At 44.5% G+C, this 16,416-nt stretch overlaps 1 protein-coding gene across 5 annotated transcripts in view; it reads right to left on the reverse strand.

Annotated features, from left to right (window-relative positions):
• PTPN2 (protein tyrosine phosphatase non-receptor type 2) overlaps positions 1–16,416 on the reverse strand; it is a 74,424-nt gene that overhangs the window by 781 nt on the left and 57,227 nt on the right. For 3 of the 5 annotated variants that reach the window (XM_006117499.4, XM_075921006.1, XM_075921004.1), the window contains 2 exons: positions 8,750–8,943; positions 4,131–4,334 (listed from right to left, as the gene is read on the reverse strand). In XM_006117499.4, the coding sequence (XP_006117561.2) occupies positions 4,131–4,334; positions 8,750–8,943 (398 nt within the window). Of the gene's footprint in view, positions 1–228; positions 4,335–8,749; positions 8,944–16,416 lie in introns of those variants that run through there. The other 2 variants (XM_006117500.4, XM_075921005.1) reach the window with 2 other exon arrangements.

Genomic DNA, 16,416 nt, shown 5'->3' on the forward strand with positions numbered 1-16,416 from the left:
TAAATTCTCTTGTCCTGATGAGGAAATTCCAAAATTATAATTTGTTTTAATAAAACGAAGCCTGTTTGTCCAAAAAACAAATGAAAAGATCCAACATTCATAGACTCTCACGGATTTCTTCCAGAACAGAGTAAAAGTTAATTGACAGCATATGAAAAAGGCCTTTTAATGCAAACATATAAAAACAATCAGGCCTTTTAATGCAAATAAAGACTCAGACAGATGAAATATTTTGAATACATTTATTTTAGTACACAAGAGTGCAACCGAGCTGAAGACAATTAAAAAAAAACAGCTTGAAAGGGCAGGAAGACTATCACACAGTTATAAACATTGCCTGATTCCACCCTGTAGTTTAAACTACTAGACCACAATAACAATTTTGCCCTGAGTTTTCTTGTGCAGTCATCCAAAAATCTGACATTTAACCTTACCTAACAAATTTAGAGGTGCACTAAATAATTGTGTTAGCCTCTATTATAGATCAAGTGGTGTTGGCGCTCTCATCTCCACCCCCATTACACACACTTGCCTTTTTTTAAATGTCCATTTTCACTATAAAAATTACATCAGTTAATGAAATGGAACATGTTCCAAATATTTCATTAAGTAGGTTTAATTTGCAAATTAAGTTTTCCTAAACTGCATCTGTAATTTCTCCAAATCTTTACTTTAAACACAGTCTAATTATTGTTATTGGATAATTCCTTCTCAAAGTAATGGGCCAAAATATTTAAAAAGGTGGAGGGGCCCTCACAGTAAATGGCGCCATTGCAAACAATAAGATTTCCTGTCAGAAAACAAATGTAATTGAATAGAATCCATAAGGATTTATTCCAGTCCTTGTAAAACTAGAATGTTTGCTTATAATTCGAGGGTTAGGAATTACTTTACTTTATAAAAGATGAAGGAGATTTGTTATGAAGCACTCATTTGAATGTCAGCTTTAAAGTGATCCAATTAAAAAGTGTCCTACCATGCTCCAAAGGCACATAATTATTCTGGTAAACAATACGTGCAGGGAAAAAAGGATCATAGTGAAGATTTGAATCAGAAGCTCAACAGCATTTCAGAACTAGTGCACCAATTAGGATTTCATCTCTGAGAAGTGAAGACTCTTATCTCATGCTCTTGTAATTTAGCAGCCAAGTACTTCATGGCCTAGATCATGGGGTTTGGGGTTTTTTTGGCTCAGGTTTTGCTGCTATTTGGGGTTGGGGTGGAGGAGGGGGAAGGGCGTGAGGGTTTTTCAAAAATCAAAAAGGAGGGCGTGATGCCAAAAAGTTTGGGAACCACTGGCCTAGATTTTGTAACGTGAAAGACAGAAAAAAATCTCAAGTCCACTCAATGGATACTGTGCCACTGATATTAATGGAAATTAAGATTTCACCCAAAATTCCTTTGTAAAATATGATAAAAGGCTTAATTCTTTAAACTTCTTTCCCAGTCTCACACTGCAGCAAACCAAAGGGAATCTAGAATATTTTTGCCCATCACTGGTGTAATCCTTTAAAATTGTAACAGATGTCTTCACAGTCTGGTCATTGATAATATAGCCAAGACAACCAAACATAGCTGATCCAGGAACTACCAAATTCATTTACAAATGGTACTGTGTGGTGTAAAATGGAACAAACAGAGTGTGAGCATACATACACATTCTCAAGAGAGCAAAGTTTTTCTATGGCGTGAACAACATAGCCAGAGTTTAGATGGAATTAGGAAAAAGTTCAGATGAAGGTGTACAGATACACAGCTAGTGCTTGTCAGCAGAGGAAAGCAGAAAGGCCTGGAAACATCCTGCTTTTAAGTCAGGAGATAAATGGAGACTTTCGATTTCGGAGAATGGGGTATTACCTATCTTAAGAATATTTTTCTTAAATGTTTTCCTTTAAGCATTTCTGGATATGAAGATCTCATTTCACTTTTAAAATAATACTTCATGGCACTACATACATTTTTCCATAAACAAAACTCACCCTTTTGTAAGAAACATAACATTTAAAAAGCTTTACCAATATGGGCACATTGAGGAAGAAGATATATGATGGAAAGATTAATGCATTCTCTTCAAGCTGGAAGCTGATTAGAGTTACAAAAATAGATATTTGTCAGTACAAGGCTTTTCTAAATATAAAATCTGCACTCCCTTCCCTGTATTGCCTATGGTCTTGAATTTAGCATTACTGAAACTCTGTTGTGTTATCCTTAAAATACCTACTTAGAACAAATAACCAAGTATGTACAAAAGCAATTACTAAATTTTGGCTCTGCCCATGGCTCCAGTACAAGTTACCATCTTGTTTTAATAGCAGTCATACATTATTCAGACCTGTGTTTCTGTAAGATTCTACCTGAAGTCTCATTCTTCTAATAGTACGGGAATTACACATTTTACGCTTATTCACACTATTGCCCATCTTTGAGACACTCCTCAAATATTGTTCAGTATCTAGTAGCTGCGCAATGACATTCCAACTTCATCATTTAGGTCCCATGTTTAACCTCTTGTTACTGAGCTTGCAGGTGCTGGATACCTCTCAAAGTGCTTTACTAAGCTGGTCATGGTATAATTATCCCCATTTTACGCATTTGGAAACTGAGGCACAGAGATTTGTTGAAGGTCACTCAGCAGTCCAGTGGTAGAACCATGCATAGAACTCAAATCTCCTGAGTTCTTATCCAGTGCGCTATCCACCAAGCCATATGACCTTCCTCCTTGGATGAGAATGAGTTGAACAGCTACATACAGACTCCGTTATATAGATTCCTTTAGGGAAAGGTTAAAAACGGCACTAGAAAAACAGCTATTAGATAAACTTTTCACTGTTTATATAAAAGTGTATATTCCATCTTTAACTGATGCTAAGGTAAGTAAGTACTGCTGCCTTCATCTACTATTCCTGATGAAGTGGTTAACTATTGTGTTTACTATGGTGTTAGGCAACTTAAAAGTATGTTAAATAGATCTGGCATCCTTCATTAAGACTTAGGAACAGTTAATAAAATCCTATCAAGTAACTGATATTAATCTATATTTTGTAGCTAAAATTTTCAGGTATATTTAAAACATGTTTTCAGAAAGTTAAATCAGTTTTAAATTGCCTTCAGTGTGCTGTATACTTCCATTATTGGTAGGTGTAGATTTTTATCATTACATGGAATAAAACTAAAAAATCCAATAAGATGAGACACAAAGTATCACATTTCACATTTAATGGAATGTCAGAACTTTTTAACAAAACTAGATCTGCAGACAGTAACTGAAGTCTGAATACAACTTCCATTAATCAGGTTAACAATTTGCCTTTAAGTTTAGGACCAGCAAACAGCTTTAAAAAAAGCAATTTCAAGCTTTTTTTAAATAAGGAAAATGCAAGAACAAAGAAAAAAATAAATAAATAAAAGGAATGCAGTTTACAGAGTAGAAACTGAAAAGTGCTTCATCAGAACCCTAGCTACTCATATTGAACATCTCAAAATCTTCAAATATGGGGAATGAATTCACTGTTAACCACTAAACAAATTACGTTTTACCTTTAGTTCCAAAACCAATTTGATTTTGGTCAAATAAATTTGTACAAACTAAACTTTTTAAAGTACAGCTAGCTACAAAAAGATTAAATATGCAGTTATAAAATATATTTATCCTGGGTCACAAGAATATAAAATGTTGATGCCTATGCCAATATTATAATACATATTACACGCGCTTAAGGATAACTTCTTTGCATTAATAATGAAAATCATACCACATTGTTTATTGCTTATTTCAGGCAGGTAAATTAAAATCCAGAGAGCCTTGTTAGTTAAATCTTTGTGGCTCAGGGTTGATCTAATAGATTTGGTAGAATACTATTTTTAAAAGTATATAAATACAGTTGCAAGGTTTGTACCTGTTTATTTAACAGACATGAACAACTTTATTCTGGGTAGCAATTTGCTGTTTGGTTTCAGAAGTACCTGCTGTGAAAGTCCTGAGATATGACTGATCAGTTTACATCATTTATCTAGTTTGCGTATAAACTACTGCACCAGTTTTAGGCATAAGGAATTTGCAGCTGAAAGTCAAACTCCCTAGTGACTAACTTGCGTAGACAGGCTCACAGTGCACATAAGTGTTTACTTACAAGGAATGTTCTTGAAAATACAGTTTCCAGCAAGAATAAGCTCCAACTAAAATGATTGTACCAAACCCAATCTTAGTGAGAATAGGTTTCCAATATAACCACCTTTTTCTTTTTCTTTCAGTCTCACTTAGCTTCTGTTTCATCTGGTGCACCTTTTGGGCTGTGTGAGCTTTTCGGTCCTCTCGCAGCCGTTTCCGAGTAGTACTAAAAAGAGAGAGATAAAACTATGTTGTGGAGTAGAAGTCATCTTCAAGAGATGTTAGGAAAACCCCATCTGCCCCGCAACCCAACCCCCACCCAATTTACCAATCTATGCCATTTGTGACTAAAACAATGAGGGAATGTTAAGAAGAATGGTCTTTACACTGTTACTCTAATTACCTGAACAGTTTCATTAAATACCCATCCTGTTTTAACATCACTAAGGTTGCCAAATCAAACATCAGGAACTTAGGAAACACTCAAGTTGCAACCTTAATTCTAACCCCTGTTGTTTACACAGGATAATCTTAATTGTATCCATGGCTGAACAGAACTTTCCCTGCAATTGCAGTTCTGGTCTGTTGCAGGCCATGCCAGGTCTGGGGACTTGTACTAAAAGCAGAGAGCCTGTTGCTCCTATGTGCTCAGTGACCCATAGTTGAATCAAGGCAGCATGGTGCAAGAAGAACTTGATTCAAATGCAAAGGGAACAGGACAAGAGAGGGATCTGCAGAGAGTCAGGGATAGTGGATTGAGACCAAGAGACTGGGGGGCTCAGGGAGACAGACTGGACAAACAGTCAAAAGAGAAAGACTAACTGGAAGCCAGCAAGAATAGGGAATGATAACAAGGGTGGGGAGGTAGTTGAGATCCAGTGAGACATACTGAATCAAGAACTGGGGATAGAGAAGTGAGTCTGCCTGCACTAGGTGACTGAAAATAGGGGAGGTTGGGGAATCCATATATGTGAGGCTAGGACTTACTGGACAAGGAGACTAACTGCAAGAGTAATCTTCATGAATGGGGACTAGACCTGGGTAGTTCAAGACAGAGCCAAGGACAATGAATACCTGCATGAGGATGCAAATCTACTTGAGGGAACTGTTAAGATTTGTTTTATGACACTGATCATGCCGCCTCAGCTTCATGTGCTGTAAGACAGGTCAGAAGCCTCTAAGCCCAAGGGCCTGTCTGATCACAACCTGATGTAGTGACACTGTAGATGCAGCAGCTTGCATTGACGATATATGGATCAAATAGTCTGGCATGATTCTTGTATGAAATCTGGCCTTCAGCCTGGAGAGAGGGGCATTATCACTCTCAAATCCCCAAAAGTGGAATGGATTGGCTGGGGAAAAGCATGGTACTCTTGCATGTTAACCACTATGTCAGTGAGGTGGTTTTGGTGTCATGGTAGTAGTTTGTGAATGGGGAGAAATTCAATAAGCTGTTGTCTAGGTGTTCAGTGGAGAGCGTACCCTACACAAGTCCAGAAATGTTAGTCTGAAAGGCCAATTAACATTAGTTCCCTGGAAGGAGAGCCAGATTTAATTGAGGGGGAAGTGGAGTTCTGGGAGAGGGCTATAAACAGAGGAAAGTAGGCTAATGAAAATGTTGCAATTTTGCAGTATTATATTTTCATTTCATATTAAACATTTAAAGTCATGCACCTTATTAATTATCCCATGCTTTAGTATCCTCTTTCTTCCATAACATTTTAAAATACACACACACACAATTTGTTAATAACTGGGGTGCCACAGTGGCACGCATCCGAACAAGTGCATGACCTCAATATTGGTGCACGAGACAAAAACTCACTCCACTCATGGATGGAAAGTCTTAGAGGGAACACTTCCACACACTGCTTTTACCTTCAATACACAGCAAACCTCATACAGATAACAATGCAATGTTGGTACACAGTTTCAGGATAAAATATGGCCCTTGTATAATCCAGTTTGCAAAGGTAATGAGTAGAGATGTAAAATCCTGATGCATCAGTTAGTAAGATAAACATTAGATTAACCTAGTTGGCTAACTGGTTAATTGACTAAGGGGGATCCCAGCTCCATGGCTGCAGCCACTGGCAGGCTCCTGGCCCTGCCACCGACTCCCAGCCCCAATGCATGGATAAGCTGTGGGTGAATGGCTGCTTCCAGGTACCAGTTAACTAGTACCAAGTTACTCATTCACATCCCTAGTATTGAGCCCCAACTGCTCCCACTGACTACAACTGGGCCTATTAGAGCATATTACAGTAAAACTCCGATGATCCGGCATCTGATGGTCCGGCACTCCTGATGGTCTGGCACCATCAGGAACCTGGAAGTGCTCCGGGCAGCCAGACAATTGGAGCTGCTCTGTCCCCAGCTTCCCCGATTCAGCCGCTGCTAAAACTGACCAGCAGCTGAATCAGGAAAGCTGGGGGCAGATCAGCTGGAGTGCTGCCAGGTAGGTCCCATAGCGCTGCCCCTCGGGGCTGCGGGACCAAGCCGGCAACACCCCGGCAGCATCCCAGCTGTCCCCGATTCAGCCGCTGCTGATACTGACCAGCGGCTGACTCCAGGAAGCCGGAGGCAGAGCTGCTCTGCCCCAGCTTCCTGGAATCAGCCCCTGATCAGTTTCAGCAGCAGCTGACTTGGGTACATCTGGGACAGGGCAGCTGGGGTGCTGCCGGGTTGGTCCAGTAGCGCCGCTCCTCAGCACTGTGGGACCAACCCAGCAGCCCCTCCAGTTGCTGTGCTCCAGGCGTCCTGATTCAGCTGCTGCTGATACTGACCAGCGGCTGACTCCAGGAAGCCGGAGGCAGAGCTGCTCTGCCCCAGCTTCCTGGAATCAGCCCCTGATCAGTTTCAGCAGCGGCTGACTTGGGGACACCTAGGGCAGAGAAGCTGGGGTGCTGCCGGGTTGGTCCAGTAGCGCCTAAAAGCGGCGCTGCGGGACCAACCTGGCAGCATCCCAGCTGCTCTGCCCCAGGCGTCCCCAAGAGCAACCGGGGTACTGCCAGGTTGGTCTCGCCACGCCAAGGGTCAGCGCTACCGGACCAACCAGGCAGCACTCCAGCTGCTCTGCTGCAGGCATCCCCGATTCAGCAGCGATGCCTGGGGCAGAGCCGGACTATTGGAAGGGGGTGCTATGAGGGGTCTGGGGTGGCATCCTCCCCACCCCACATCCTCTCATAGCCCCCACTTCTAATTGTCCGGCATATTTGATAATCTGGCACCCCCTGGGTCCTAAAGGTGCCAGATTATCGGAAGTTTACTCCTGAAACTCACACCATAAACTTTTATATTGAGAAGTTAGCATTGCATTTACTACTATGATAAAAAACTGATGTCAAGTACTTGTAAGATCACTACTAATTCCCTCTTGCAAGCTAAGCAGCCATCTGATTTGTGCATATGGATTGTGATTACCGCTTAGTTGGTATATAAGTGTATATCTGCATCCATACTAGAAACACTTATAACCATCAAATGCCCTCCTGGTGTGGATGCAGCTTCACTTGGAAAACAGAGTTATCAATATTCCAGGATTATCTGGGAGTCTCCAAGAATTAAAAATTCGTCTTTAATTAAAATTATCATACGATGAAACCTCAAGGAAAACATGTAGCCCAAATTGGCAACGCTATAGCAAAATTGCCCTTTGTAAACTGTTTCACATAAATGAAACAAGAAATCCTGATTTAAAAAAAAGCAGTTTCTCCTGGTAGCTGCATCAACACTAGAAACTTCAGCCAGCACAGACTAATTAGTTAGGGAATTGCACATTTTCAGACTCCTGACCAACATTGCTATTCTGTAGCCTGTATGTTGTTACAAGCATTACAATGACATACCAGCAATACTACAGCTAACCACAGCTGCATTTGTACCATAAATTATTAAACTTAGGCTATACCTAAAACTTAGGTCAACCTAGCCACATCACTCAAGCCTGTGAAAAATTTTACAGCCTGTATGAAGTAGAATCATAGAACAGTAGAACTGAATGGGACCACGAGAGATCAAGTCCAGTCCCCTGCCCTCGTGGCAGGACTAAGCACCGTCTAGATCATTCCTGATATGTGTATCCAACCTGGTCTTGAAAATCTCTAGTAATGGAGATTCCACAACATCCCTAGGTAATTTATTCCAGAGTTTAACCACCCTGTTTCTCAAGACAAACATTCACACCCTGTTAGGAAATTTTTCCTAATGTCCAACCTAAATCTCTCGTTACAATTTAAGCTCATCGATTGTCCTATCAGAGATCAAGGAAAACACACCCTTTTAGATACGTGAACACTGATACTGTGTCCCCTCAGTCTTCTTTTCTAAACTAAACAAACCCAATTCTTTCAGTCTTCTTTCATAGGTCATGTTCTCTAGACCTTTAATCATTTTTGTTGATGTTCTCTGGGCCTTCTCCAATTTCTCCACATCTTTCTTGAAATGTGGTGTCCAGAATTGGACACAATACTCTAACTTAAAGTGTAATCAGCACAACTTCTCGTGTCTTGCTCACGACACTCTTGTTAATGTGTCCCAGAATCACGTTTGCTTTTTTTTGCAAATTAGCTGGGATTAGAATTTTTCTAGGATACAAGGACTTTAAAAAAATACCCCTACGACATTTTCCATGTTTCTTACCTTTCAGTGCTTCCATCCATAGTATCTTGCACTTTAGTGGACAGTTCAGTATTTATTTTCTCTCCCATTTGCTCCTGGTCTTCTAAGCCCACACTATTCCCATTATACTTTTCTGTAGTTGTTCTGGCAAGATGGGGAGGAGACTGCTCAAAACGTGGTGCTTGATCCTCTTTAGAAAGTTCCTTCCACCGTTTCTGAGAGAGAAAAAATATTTTTAACATTTCTACCATGTAAGTTACAGCTGTGAATATATCTTCCACAGAATGATCATGTAAATAAGATTTTAAAAATTATATAAAAACTAATTTCTAGATAAAGAAATAAGCCACCCAATGATATCTATTAAATATAAATAAAGGTTACCAAACACCCATCAACCTTAGCTTCAAGTAACACTATGACCAAGATTAAATTTGAGGGAAATTCAGTTGGAAAACAACTTGGAAGTCAAATGTAAAGTCAAAAACAACTTGGAAGTTAAGTTCCAAGTCTGCAAGTAAAAATGTCTGCAAGTAACAAAAGTCTGCAAGTAAAAATCAGGGCTATCAACTCCTGGCAATAAAAAGGGTTTTGTACCTAAGACCTCAAAAACTGGAGAAGGTAACACCTTCAGCAGGACTGTGTGACTTTTCAGGACAGCTGCACGGAGCAATGCTAGGGCAGTTTTGGGCCACTGTGCCCCTCCCCCTCCAGCAGCAGTTTGGGTGTGGGAGGGGGCTCAGGACTGAGGCATGAGGTTAGGACAGGAGTGGGCAATAATTTTTGGTCGGGGGGGGACACACACACAGATTTGTAAGTGGACAAGGGCCACACTTTTCTATGGAGGGGGTATGGAGTCTAGGATGGAGGTTGGGTACAGAAGGGCACACGGGGTAAGGGACTGGTGTGGAGTCTGAGAGGGTGTTTGGGTAGAGGAGGAGGTTGTGACCTGGGGCAGGAGCGGCTGCAGAGGTTTTGGTTGGTGTCAATCAGGAGAGCTGACCAGCACCTGGTGACTAAGGGGTTAACTAATGCCTCCTGTACTTAGCCAGGTATCATGGTTAGCCAATAACAATGCAGGTAGGAATTTCAAACTGGGAGAGGGGGTTTTTCCTCTCTCTCTTCTGTGTTTGGGAGGCAGAGCAGTTTCTTCCAAAACTGAGGGAGTTGGGAGACACTTCTCTTTCCAAGAACGGACTTCTTAATATATGTAAGTAGGGAAAAGTTTAGATAGTGTGTCAGGATGTTTTGTTTTCCTTGATTGGGGATTTGGAAATAATGTCTGAGCTTGTTAAATGTTTTTTTTCCCTTTGTAACTAAATTTTAGCCCAGGGGTTTCCCTGAGTATCTTTATCAATTGGTGGCTCTTTCCAACACTTTACTATGCTTTCAACTGTAGTTTTGTTTTGATAATAAAGAATTGTTTTCTTTTCTAATTAACTGGGTTTGGCTGATTGTTGTGTCCTTAAGACCCAGTGCCTAGTTACAAGGGCAGAGTCCATTGTCTGTGAATTCCCTGTTTTTCCCAACTCCAAGTAAAATGGAGGTTGGGGCAGGGGGAGAGTTTTACCTAAGGGAGGAGATTTCCCAAGTGATCACTTCCCTGTTTTTTTTCTTGGAATTAGTTGGGTGGTAGCAGTGGATTCACCAAAATCTGGGTATTAGGATGGGGGGGGGGGGGGGGGGGAGTTTTTGTACCAGAGCCTGGGAGAGGGAGTTGGGAGATGGGAGGGGCTGGGGGTGCCAAAGGCAGGCTCTGGCTGGGAGGCACTTATCTAAGCATCTCCTGGCATGCAGCATCCCCAAGGCAGGATGGGCTCCCTGCCTGCTGCAACCCCAGACTGCTTTAAAATACAGGCCTTTCCCTCCATGTGGCTCTCAGCTGGGGGGTAGGTGGGGGGGTCCAGGAGAAGAGGCTTGCCCTGCTCCCGTACCCTCCCCTACCTATCTCTCAGTTCTGATTAGCTGGCTGTTTCCAGAGCAGAGAAACATAGGGAATGCACTTTAAACAGCAGCAGCTGCGTGCCTGAGGGTCCCAGCAGGGTGGTCCGTGGTTTGGCAGGCCAGATCCAACCCCTGGACTGTATTTGCCCAGCCCTGGGTTAGGATGTGAGATAGGGTGAGAACTCCAGGGCTCCTTGGAGGTAGCAACATCTCTCTCTGTGCTCCACAAGCTGCCTCCACCGGCAGGCACTGCCCCACAGCTTGTATTGGCTGCAGTTCCTGGCCAACAGGAGCTGCAGAGCAGGCACTTGGGAGGAGGGGAAGCAGCAAGCAGAGCCCACCTGGCTGACCCTCTGCCTAGGGGACTACAGGAACATGCCAGCCCCTTCTGGGAGCTGCATGTAATCAGATAGGAAGCCTGCCAGCCCTACTAGCTTCTACCTTCGCAGCACCAACACGGGTTCCAGGCCACACGCCAACAACCACTCGCCTGCCCCAGAGCAAGCAGTAAACCCCAGACCACCCTCTGCCCCAGAATATCCAGTTTTTAGTCAGGGATATATAGTACAAATCATGGACAGATCACAAGGTAGGGATGTTAATTACTGAGTAGCTGAATAATTGTGTAACAGCATCAAATTTTAGCAGTTACATCATTTGGTAGTCCCGGAGGGGGAAGACTGGCAACCAGTGTGCTCCTAGCCACACTCTCAGGGAGCCACCTGCTCCCTATTCCTGCCTCCCACAGAGACAGTGGGGGAGGGGGGAGGCAGGAGCTGGTGCTCGGGGGGAGATGGCTTAAAAGCTGGCTCCCCACAAGCATCATTCCACTTCTCCCCCCTGCCCACCATGCTGCTGCCTCTATCACATGGTGATAGAAGCAGCAGTGTGGGGTGGCAAGCAGCTTGTTAAAAAACCAACTCCTCACATAGACAAGCTCCATGCTGCTGCCCCACCCCCTAACACTGCTGCCTTTATCAGAGGCAGCAGTGTGGGGTGGCAGCAACCTGGTCCCTGGGGGCCAAAGCTCCCAGCTGACAGAGGCTGCTCCACAGCAGCCTCTCTTGCCCCCCACCTGCTGCATACTGCTGCCTCTATTACTGTATGATAGAGGCAGCAGTGTGGGGGGTAGAGCAGGTGGACCGGTGCTTATGGGGAGCTGGCTTTTAAGCTGGATACCCCCTCCCCCCGAGAACCAGCTCCTGACTGCCCCTGCCTCCCACAAAGGCAGCGGGAGGAGAAGGGACAGCCAGCTCTACAGAGCGGGCACGTGTGGGGAGCTGGCTTCCCGTGTGTACTGGCTCCTGCCTGCCTCCCCCTCAGAGCCTCCACACTACCGCCTCTATCAGAGGATCCCCGGATCCCACCTCTTCCCCCGCAGGCTTATTGGTTAATTGTGTAGTTGACTACATGTAAACATCCCCATCACAAGCTATGAATTTCTGTTTACTGTCGATGACTTTTAATAAAAAAAACTTGTGACTAAAACATAGGCTGAAGTAACACCTCAACTGACTAGAAAAAAGTTATTTGATTCTTTCCATTTTACATTTTCAATTAGGGATGTGAATGTTTAACTGGTAAGTAAAAAAAACTTCCGATCTGAAGAAGTGGGCTGTACCCACGAAAGCTCATGATACCATCTACATGTTTTGTTAGTCAATAAAGTACTACCGTATTTTCCGGCATATAGGGCGACTGGGCGTATAACACGACCCCCTATTTTTTAAATTAAAAGATAGGGTTTCATCTTATATCCCAGCGCCCCTCCGCCTCCTTTGCTCCCGGTGTCCCTGGTCTGCTGGAGATGGTCCCCAGCAGACCAGAGGCACCGGGAGCAAAGCCGTAGCAGCTTTGAAAGCCTCGGGGGAAGCCGGCGGCGGGGCATCCCAGGCGCGCCTGGGCTGCCCCCCCGCCGGAGCTCCTCCGCGGCTTTGAAAGCCTCGGGGGAAGTCGGCGGCGGGGCATCCCAGGCGTGCCTGGGCTGCCCCCCCGCCGGCTTCCCCCGAGGCTTTCAAAGCCGCGGAGGGGCTCCGGCGGCGGGGCATCCCAGGCGCGCCTGGGATGTATACCCGGCGTACAAGACGACCCCCGATTTTTGGGGGATGTTTTTTAACATCAGAGGTCGTCTTGTACGCCGGAATATACGGTACCAGACCAGTTTGTTTAAGCTTATCCTGTACAGACTAACTTGGCTACCCCCTGAAGTAACTGGTAAGTGTCACTAGCCTGGAGTGTGGGGGCCCGCCATGGACAGGAGCAAATCTCTGTCCAGGCTGGGGAAGCCCCTGACTGCAGCAGGCCTGGGCACCTGCTCCAGCCCAGCAGCAGGTGGATTGGCCTGTCACCCTTGAGACAGCACACACTCAGTGTTATTACTCTTAAGTCTACCCAGAGAGCCTTCTCAAAATATAAAAGCCGAAAAATCCATCTCTTTTCAAAAGACACCAGAAATCAAAGCACACTTCATGCTTTGCTATTGAAAGGGTATTTTTATACAAAAATCTTATCTAAAATTGTCAATTAAAACAATTCAAGTTGACATTGGAACACAGAGGAGAGCCAATTTTTTAAAACTCACTTTTGAACAGAAGAAATTGAAATTCATCATTTGATAAGACTATTACCTTTCGTAACTGATGTTCAAGATGTATTGCTCATGTCCATTCTAATTTAGGTGTGCACGCATGCTGTGTGCACAGTTGCCTGGAAGATTTTCCCTAGTGGGATAGCATAGGTTGGCAAGGGAGACCCGTAGAGTGGCACCAGTATAGCTAGGTATATAGCACCCTGTCGACAGCTCTCCCTCAGTTCCTTGTTGTTGGAAGTGACTCAGACAGAGGGGAGATGGGAGGGTTTTGGAATGGACTTGAGCAATGCATCTCAAAGAACACCAGTTACGAAAGGAAACTTGTCTTTTCTACTTAGAAATTTAGGTGATCCCCAAGCAGCTATCCAGCTGAAGGGTCAGAGATCACCATTAACACTGCCCTTTCAAATGTAGCATTCTCCCTAGCGTGACATTGGATGGCATAGTGGGATGTTAATGTGTGTACAGAGAACCACTTGGACACTTGACAAGTGTCTTGGACAGGGACACATGTCAGAAAGGCCATTGACAAGGCTTGTGCCTGGCTCAAATGGGCCAAGAATTATGGGGCTGGTACCTTTGCTAATTTGTAACAAGTACCAATACACCCCGTGATCCAGGAGAACATCATCTGGGCAGTAACAGGAGCCCCTTCATCCTTTCTATTACTACAACAAACAATTGATTGGACTTCCTGTACAGCTGAGTACATTCAATGTAAAAAGCTAAAGCACACCTGACATCCAGGGAATGTAGGCACCTGTCCAAGGGACTAAAGGTGGGGCTTAGGATGAAACACTTGCAACACATGAAAATGGGAAACCACTTTCAGAAGGAACCAAGGATGGGGTCTCAACTAAACTTTGTTTTAAAAGAAAACAGTATAAGAGGGCTCGGACATTAACACCTTTTGTTCAGAAACTCATCTGGCCAAAGTAATGGCCACCAAAAATACAACTTCCATCGACAAATTCAATAAAGAACAAGTAGCTAACGACTCAAAATGCAGAGCCATTAACTTTGACAAAACCAAGTTTAGATCCCATCAGGGCACTGGGTCCCACACATGAGGAAACAATCTGTCTAACCCCTTAAGGAATCAGCTCACCAAGCAGTCCACAAATACCTAACGGCTCCCTGACCCCAGGTGGAATGCCGATAATGCAGCCAGGTGTAGTTTAATGGAGGCAGTGGATGGCCCCTATTGTTTAAAACCCACAAGGTAGTCTAAAATAAAGGGAACCAAAGCCTGCAATGGCTGGATGCCCCAGAGGCTGGGGTCCATCAAAGTGCTGTAGTTCTGGGACAAGTCTGGGAGCAAGGGAAGGGGGATTGGAGGTGCTACTGAGAGCTGATGGAGCCTTGTATACCAATGTTACCTGGGCCAGGCTGATGCTATCAGAATGAGGTCCACATGATTTGCGTAGATCTTGGTCAGCACCTTGTGAATCAAGGGGAGGGGGAAAATGCATACAGGAGGCCTTTCCTCTAGTGAATTTGGAAAGTGTTGTCCAGGGAGCCCTTGCTGCTGACCAGCTAGGGACAGAAGGCTTGGCACTTTGTTCCCCCTTGCGGCAAAGAGATCCAAATGGTGATGACACCACCACTGGAAAAAAGCCACTGCGCAACCTCCCACCTGAAGGATCACTAGTGAGTTTGAAAGTAACAGCTGAGGTTGTCCACAAGTGAGTCTGAGACCCCAGCAGGTACAAGGCCAGCAAGTATGTCTTCTTGTGCACACAGCTCCCACAGCAACATCGCCTCCTTGCACACTGGAGGCAAGTGAGCGCCATCCTATCTGCAGATATAAAACATAGCTGTGGTGGTGTCCCTGCAGAGACATATCTCCCCTGATTTTGTCCAAAAAGGCCACACAGGCCAAGCTCAAGGATCTGAGCTTCTTTATATTGATGTGCATTATACACTCTCCCCACAACCAAACACCTTGACTGCTGAGGTCACCCAAATGCACACCCCATCCCAAGTCCAACGTGTTGGTTACTAACATCAGGGTGGACCAAGGGGAGTCAAATGGAACTCCTGGCACTAGCTGAAAGGATCCAGACACTACAGAAGAACATCTGTCATTGATGGTGGGACAGTTAGCACCTTGTTCAGATACCGACAAGATGGCTTGTACAAGCTGGCTAACTACATCTGTAGGGGGCAGAGACAAAGCCTCGAAGGGGTGACGTGGGTGCAGGAAACTACATGCCCCAACACCCATAGGCAACTCCTGGTGTCATCACCAGGTGGGCCCACAGACCCCAAATTAGTCTGCACATGCTCTCAAAATAGGGCTGCGGGAAGGATGTCCTGGCTGCCAGGGAGTCCAAATGTGCCCCTACAAACTATCAATTTAGTGGACAACAGGATCAACTTCTGAGGGATTAGCAAAAGACCCAACCAGCTGAACGTGGTGATGGGGAGCTCTACATGAGCCCTCACTACTGCTTTGGAGGATCTCTTGATCAGTAGTCCAGGTAAGGGAAGACCTGAACCCCTCTGTGATGCAGGAATGCCAAAACCACTGCCATGCACTTTGTAAAAACTCCTGGTGTTGCTGACAGGCTGAAAAGCAACACCCTGAACTGATAATGGGAACAACCCACTGTAAAACAAAGGAATCTTCTATGAGCGAGAACTATTGCCACATGAAAGTACGCGACCTTCAGATCGAGGGCGGCGTACCAGTCTCCCAGATCCAGTCAAGGGATAATTGAGGCATCAGATACCAGATGGAATATTAACTTTTTCAGGTACCTGTTTAGATCACAAAAGCGGTAAGGAGTCCTGTGGCACCTTATAGACTAACCGAAGTTTTAGTGTCTATAAGTGTCTATAAGGTGCCACAGGACTCCTCGCCGCTTTTGCAGGTTCAGACTAACACGGCTACCCCTCTGATGTTTAGACCACATAGGTCCAATATGGGATGTAACTCATCCTTGGCCTTCAGGATAAGGAATTAACAGGAATACAACCCTGTGCCCCTGAAGTGTAGAGGGACCTCCTCTACTTGGAGTGCCTGCACCTCCTGTTGCAGGAGTTGCTCATGAGAGGGGTCCCTGGAAAGAGGTGGGGCATGGGAATGGGAATGGGAAGGCGAGATAGTTAGAAACTGAATGAAATAACCCATCTTTACTGTACCTAGAAC

This window comes from Pelodiscus sinensis, chromosome 2 (assembly GCF_049634645.1).
Source record: "Pelodiscus sinensis isolate JC-2024 chromosome 2, ASM4963464v1, whole genome shotgun sequence".
NCBI lineage: Eukaryota > Metazoa > Chordata > Testudines > Trionychidae > Pelodiscus > Pelodiscus sinensis.